The sequence below is a fragment of the Pteronotus mesoamericanus genome, unplaced genomic scaffold (assembly GCF_021234165.1).
Source record: "Pteronotus mesoamericanus isolate MK-2021 breed Mesoamerican mustached bat unplaced genomic scaffold, CSHL_Meso_final contig_65, whole genome shotgun sequence".
In the NCBI taxonomy this organism is placed as follows: domain Eukaryota; kingdom Metazoa; phylum Chordata; class Mammalia; order Chiroptera; family Mormoopidae; genus Pteronotus; species Pteronotus mesoamericanus.
Window position 1 is genome coordinate 8,503,643 of NW_026555228.1, and position 7,248 is coordinate 8,510,890.

The following is a 7,248-nucleotide window of genomic DNA, read 5'->3' on the forward strand; positions in this document are numbered from 1 at the left end:
CATTTTTTTATTTAAATTCCAATAATCCCTTGAGGTAAGTAGTAGTATCCTTGTGCTACAGAGAAGAAAAAAAGAAATAATGTTGAGTAATTTGTCCAAGCTCACAAGGCCAGTAAAGAAAGAGGCCAGGATTCTAGAACAGGTATGTCAGACCTTCCAATGCCTAAGCTTTCATCCACCTTTATCAACTGTTTTTTGACCATCAAAAAAGGACTTGCATAATGGCAATGTTGTGGAGAAAAGGGAATCGTAGTGCAGTGTTGGTGGGAATGCAGACTGGTGCAGCCACTGTAGAAAACAGTTTGGAATTTCCTCAAAAAGCTAAAAATGGAACTGCCTTTTGACCCAGCAATTCCACTGCTGGGATTATACCCTAAGAATTCCAAAACACCAATTCGAAAGAACCTATGCACCGCAATGTTCATAGCAGCACAATTTACAATAGCCAAGTGCTGGAAGCAACCTAAGTGCCCATCAGTAGATGATTGGATCAAAAAGTTATGGTACATATACACAATGGAATACTATGCAGCAGAAAGGAAGAAAGAGCTACTACCCTTCGTGACAGCATGGATGGAACTGGAGAACATTATGCTAAGTGCAATAAGCCAGGGGGTAAAAGACAGATACCATATGATCTCACCTATAAGTGGAACCTAATCAACAAAACAAACAAGAAAGAAAAATATAACCAGCAACACTGAAAGAAAAAAACAAACCGACAGTAATCAGAGGGGAGGAGGGCAGGTGGTAAAACAGGGAAAAGAAGGGGAAGGGTCAAGTCATGGAACGTGTATAAAGGACCCATGGACAAAGCCAACGGTGGGGAAGGACTGAGGGTGGGAGGTGGGGGCGGGTGGGGCAAGGGAAAGTGGTGGTGGGAAAATGGAGACAAATGTATTTGAACAATGAAAAAAATTTTAAAAAGAGGATGTGCACACTGACTCTACTGTTAGAAGGGCATTTACTAATAATTAAGTTATTATTTTTCGTTTTTATTTTTTATTGACTGATTTTTATTTTTTTTAATTTTTTAATTTTTTTAATTTTATTTTAATTTATTTTTTCAAATACATTTGTCTCTGCCTACCCCCCACCACTTTCCCTTGCCCCCTCCCTCCTTCTCTCCCTCAGCTCCTCCCCTTTGGTTTTGTCCATGAGTCCTTGCTATATGTTCCTTGACTTTCCCCTTCCCTTCCTTGTCCCCGCCCCCCCCCTTCCCTCTTGTCTCTGTTGATTTCTTGTCCTTTCAGTGTTGCTGGTCTTATTTAATTTGGCAAAATTTACATTGAAACACATGGTTATCTTTTTACTTAATCCAATATCAATTTATCTCTAAGTAAAACCAAAGTAGTATTTCAAAACAAAATACTATTTTTTTTATTTTTATTTTTATTTTTTTTAATTTATTTACTTTTTAAATACATTTGTTTCTGCCTCCCCCCCCAGCACTTTCCCTTGCCCCCTCCCTCCTTCCCTCCCTCAGCTCTTCCCCTTTGGTTTTGTCCATGAGTCCTTGCTATATGTTCCTTGACTTTCCCCTTCCCTTCCCTTTCCCCGCCCCCCCCTTCCCTCTTGTCTCTGTTGATATTTTTTAACCCTTCTTATTGCTTGGGTTTTATATTTACAGGAGTTTGCTGTAAGAGACTATATCAAAAGCAGTAAGAGTTCATATTAACACTGAGTGAGGAAAAAAACAGTTGTACTGAACTACTTTTTCAAAACCTACCACTTTGCACAGATGAGCCTGATTCAGTTTCCTCTTCAATCTCCTGCTTGATAGTCACTGAATCTAAAAAAGAAAGAAAAGAGTGAGCAATACCAGAAGGCCATAGCAACTATTTTCTGATAGGAGCCAGTTTTAATTTTGTAATTAAGTCTCATTTGTTTTTGCACAGAACTTCACTTTCTAATACACTATGTACCTTATAATTTGCTCATTTATTTTGTTCATTGTATGTCTCACTTAAATGTAAGTTGGAAAAGGGCAGGAATTTATTTATTCTGTCTGTTATGTTCACTGCTGTATTCTCAGTGCCTAGAACAGAACCTCACATGCAGTAACACCCTCAAGCATTTGTTAAATGAATAAATAAACCAAAACAAGCTGAGCTGTTACTTACAATATTAAAATTAATGTGTCCTAGAAATAAATTGGATGTTTTTGAGAGTTTAAAATATAACAAGGAAGCTAGAATATAATATAATTCAATGGAATAGTCAGAGTTCTGTGCCAAGCTGAGGAGCTCAAACAGTGCCAGACCTTGTGACTTCACCACATTGAAGATATATTATTTCATCCACATATATTACAGTATCTATCTCTTAAAGATACATAATTTTTTTAAAAATCAATTACTATGCCAGAAAAATTAGGTATAATTTCTTAATATCATCAAATGAGCCATCAGTGTTCATATTTCCTCAACTGTCTTAATTATTTTAAGTGAACTGTTTGACTCAGGACATGAATAAAGTCCATATATAGCAATGGTTGATGTCTCAAGTCTTTTTTTTTTTTTCGTTTTTTAGCTTTTGTTTAATGGATTCCAATAGTTTTATAATTCCTTTTTAAATAATGTTTTATTGTTTACACTTTTATAGTTGTCCCAATTTTTACCCCTTCCCCCCTCCACCCAGCCCACCCCCACTTCCACAGTCCAGCCCATCATAGTCCATATCCATGGGTGCTTCACCTGTTCTTTGACTAATCCCTTTACCTTATTTCAAACAGTCCCCACTTCCCTCCTCCCGTCTTACCACTGTCTCATAATTATTTTGATCTATAGGCTCCTTTTTTCCTTTGTCCCCTTCCCATAGCAATTTTTTTTTTTTTTTTTTGATGAGCCAGTTGAGGGTTTTCCAACCTGGATTTTGCCAACTACCTCCTTATGGTGCTGAGTTCTTCTGGTCCTTATATTTTCTCTAAATTAGGATTGATGTTTTGATCAAGAGCTTAATCAGATTCAGATTTGGCTTTTGGCGGGGGGAGGACAGGAGAAGATGATTTCATAGGTGGTAATGTGTACTTCTCACAGGAGGCTCCTAATAAATATCTAGTTCTTTCTCTTTTTGGGGATATGACCAGCCTTGGATGACTATTGCCTAGACCCATTAGATCATCAGTAGTTGTAAAATGGAGATATTCTAATTTTATTGTCCTGTCTTTATTAGCCAGAAAACTTATAGAGAGAGAAAACTACACTCTTCAACCATTCAGTTACCCTGAGATACAGATCATACAGAGAAGTCACAATCAATGCTTTCTTCTTTTTATTTTCTAGTTTTCAAAATAATGACTTGGATCCCTAGCTTTCTCCACAAATAAACAGCAAGTTTTCTTTTTTGGTATCATTATAAACTCATGGATTTAACCATATCTGAGGTGTTTCCATCTATTGCTGTTTTACCCTTACTGATACTTGAATTCTTTTTTTTTATTTTATTTTTTTAATTTTATTTTATTTTTTCAAATACATTTGTCTCTGCCTACCCCCCACCACTTTCCCTTGCCCCCTCCCTCCTTCCCTCCCTCAGCTCTTCCCCTTTGGTTTTGTCCATGAGTCCTTGCTATATGTTCCTTGACTTTCCCCTTCCCTCTTGTCTCTGTTGATTTCTTTTCCTTTCAGTGTTGTTGGTCTTATTTTCCTTGCATCTTTGTATTGTTGGTTAGGTTCCACTTATAGGTGAGATCATATGGTATTTGTCTTTCACTCCCTGGCTTATTTCGCTTAGCATAATGTTCTCCAGTTCCATCCATGCTGTCGCGAAGTTTAGTAGTTCCTTTTTTCTTTCTGCTGCATAGTATTCCATTGTGTATATGTGCCATAACTTTTTCATCCAATCATCTACTGATGGGCATTTAGGTTGCTTCCAACACTTGGCTATTGTAAATTGTGCTGCTATGAACACTGGGGTGCATAGGTTCTTTTGTATTGGCGTTTTGGTGTTCTTAGGGTATAGTCCCAGCAGGGGAATCACTGGATCAAAAGGCAGTTCTATTTTCAGCTTTTTCTTAAGCAACAAGCTTCTTAAAGAAGGACCTATGAATGATGCCAAGTGTACCATTTAGGGTAACAGACCTACTTTCTGGTTATAACTGAATAACTCTTCAAGATACGTAAACAGCTGAGTGGGATATATGGGATGCATTCTATTTAAATAACTTGGCTAGTAAAAAGAAAGTGCATATTTACATTTACTAAATAGTTCTCCATATGATTTTCTAATAGGAAAGAAAGTAAAACTATAAATGCACAGTTCCTGCTCTAGAGAAGCTAGGAAAAGGGACTAGACAAAGAACATGTATGAATGACCCACGGACATGGACAACAGTGTGGGAACCAATTGTGGGAGCGGTGGGGGGTGGGGGGAGGAGGGCAAAGGGGGAAAAACTGGGACAACCGTAACAGAATAGCAATGAAAATGATTTTTAAAAATCTAGTTACAGAGATTACACTAAACTAATACACCTAAAAAAATTGTAAAGAGCAGGGGATACATAAAGGATTCCGCCAGAGAAAAAGTCATGAAAGACACAGGACTTGCACTGAGTCTTAAAAGAAAAACTAGGTTTAAGATGGCAAAGGTGTGAAGTATGTATTATGGGAAAGAAAATATAACTTAAAACAGTGCAAATGAGTGTAGCACATTCATAGGACAATGAGCAGTCTTCTCATTAGAGCAAGTCAGGATGAAGCATTTTTTTAATCACTCAAATCAGAGTTAGAAGACTTGGATTCTGAATTTGGCACTGGCAGAGATTGTTGTATCACCTGTTCACTTCACCTCCCTGAGTGTCAGTTTTCTCATTTATAAACTAGTAAGGGAAGACAAGATTACCTTTAATAGTTCTTCAGTTCTAAAATTCCAATTTTAAGCACCTAACAAGTCTCCTATTATTTTTATTTTTAAAAAGGCTTTTTCAAAAGTTCAGTCAACCAGAAAATATTCATTCCAAATCAAAACAAAAATTATTATCACTTTTTAGATAAGTAAATTTTACCTCCACTCATTGTTTGCCCCGTCGTATCCATTTCTGGTGTTCTTTCCTACAAGGAGAAAAATCAATTAATGCCTCCTTTTAACACATTTCTAAAGGGTGATATTATCAGAAATTGGTTATAGAATTAGATCATTTTAATATCTTTTCCTTGAACAAAAATGATACATTTTAGTAGTTGCTAAGGGATAGGGGAAGAGGAACGGGGTGTGACTGCTAATGGGTGTGGCTATGGGTAAGGGTAAGGGGTTTCTTTTTTGAGGTGACAGAAATATTCTGGAATTAGATAGTGGTGATGGATACACAACCCTGTGACTACACTAAATACCACAGAACTGTGTGTTCTAAAAGAGTGAATTTTATGATTAAATGAATTTTAAAAAGCAGATGATAAATTGGTAGAGTTGGCATTCATACTGAGGCCTACCTCAAAAGCCTACTTATGTGCATTTTACCAAGAAGTGAAAGAATCATGACTGTGTTGATGAAACCTGTAATAACTGCAAGAGTCAAGTCTAACAAGACAATTACTTGCAAGAAGACCTGTGTGTTTTGAAGCCATTGCGCTCATTAATCCAAACTTTTCCTGCGTGTCCTTGATGTGACGGGTACTCTACAACAAAGGTAAATAATACACTGTCCTTGCCCTCCAACAGCTCCATCTAGTCAGAAATAGGCATATGAACAAAACACAACTGACTGCTATAAAAGAGGTATGTAGCCATGGCTGGGTAGCTCAATTGGTTGGAACATCATCCCCATGCACCAGGGTTGTGGGTTTGGTCCCTGGCTGGGGCATATACAGGAGTCATCCAGTGAGTGCATCATCAATAAGTGGAAAAATGGGGGTGGTGTCCCCTTCCCCCTAAAAATAATTTTTTTTATTTTAAGAGGCATGTACACCTAAATACTTAATATGGCAGAAAGGTATCAACCTCCAGCTACTCTGTGTGCCTGTAGTCAGAACACGATGTGCATAATGGAGGACAATTTGTCATTTGAAGAAAGCCTAGGAAGAATACATCATTAAGTCACCCAAAATACCTTGGTTGTATGGGCGCGTGCGATTCCTGGTTCGGTTGTGGATGGGAGGCAACAAACTGATGCTTCTCTATTGCCTCAATGTTTCTGTCTTCCTTCCTTTCCCCCTTCTTCTCTCTCTGAAAGCAATGAAAAAAATGTCCTCAGATGAGGATTAATTTTTTAATTATCTTTAAATAAATCATAAATCTAAATGTAACACTTAAAATTACAAAATTTATAGAGAACAGAAAGACCTTGTGACCTTAAATTAGGCAATGATTTCTTAGATATTACACAAAAAGTACATTGCTTAAAAGAAAAATTGATAAATTGGACTTCATCAAAACTCACAACTGCTCTTCAAATGACACTGTTAAGAAAATAAAAGAATAAAAACACATATCTGATTTTTTAAAAATCTGTATGCAGAACATATAAAGAACTCTAACAACTCAATTTTTAAAAAGGCCAATAAAAACATAATTGGCAAAAGATCTGAACAATTACTTTGCTAAAGATACACAAATGGCCCAGCAGGCACATGGAAATATACTCAACATCATCAGGGAAGCTCAAATTAAAAGCACAATGAGATACCACTGCATAAATGGCTAAAACTGAAGAGACTAACAATACCAAATGCTGATAAGGATGTGGAACTGGACCTCTCATACATTGCTGGTGGGAACATAGAAAAAGTATTTCTACAAAAACAGAATTTTCTTAGAGTTAAACAAAAACCAGTGAGTTGTCTGAAGCCGCCATCAAAAGTGAGCATGTGTCCACTATGGTAATTTAAGGATTCTTTCAGGGTCATGATAAATCAACATCATTTGCCTTGAACACTCTTCTTTCACTATAACGTAGATGGTCTTCATTGTTTTCCCTCTTGAGCCATGTAGCTTCCATGTTTCACTACACCAATCATTTCAATGTTAAATTAAATAGTTTTCCCTTTAGGAGGGAAATATGATCTTGGCCCTGTTTTATTTCCTTTATATACAGGGTAGGGCAAAAGTAGGTTTACAATTGCTTGTATGGAAAGTAATACAAGAATTAATAAATAGTAATACAAGAATAAACTCTGGCTTGAAACTGTAAACCTATTCCTTTTCAAACACTCTGAAATTCATGTTTCACTGAAAATTTATTTTCTCCCCTTTCTCTCCCCAATATGCTTGCTATCCAAGTTTTATATTTGGCATATGCAAATGTGTAAGTTC

The 7,248-nt window shown here is 36.7% G+C and overlaps 1 protein-coding gene across 1 annotated transcript in view; it reads right to left on the reverse strand.

Annotated features, from left to right (window-relative positions):
* Window positions 1–5,116, reverse strand: part of SCML2 (Scm polycomb group protein like 2) — a 62,380-nt gene extending 57,264 nt beyond the window's left edge. The window contains exons 1-2 of the mRNA XM_054581195.1: window positions 5,006–5,116; window positions 1,730–1,792 (exon numbers count right to left, since the gene is read on the reverse strand). Coding sequence (XP_054437170.1) covers window positions 1,730–1,792; window positions 5,006–5,036 — 94 coding nt within the window. The 5' untranslated portion in view covers window positions 5,037–5,116. The remainder of the gene's footprint in view (window positions 1–1,729; window positions 1,793–5,005) is intronic.
* Window positions 5,117–7,248: the final 2,132 nt, after the last annotated feature.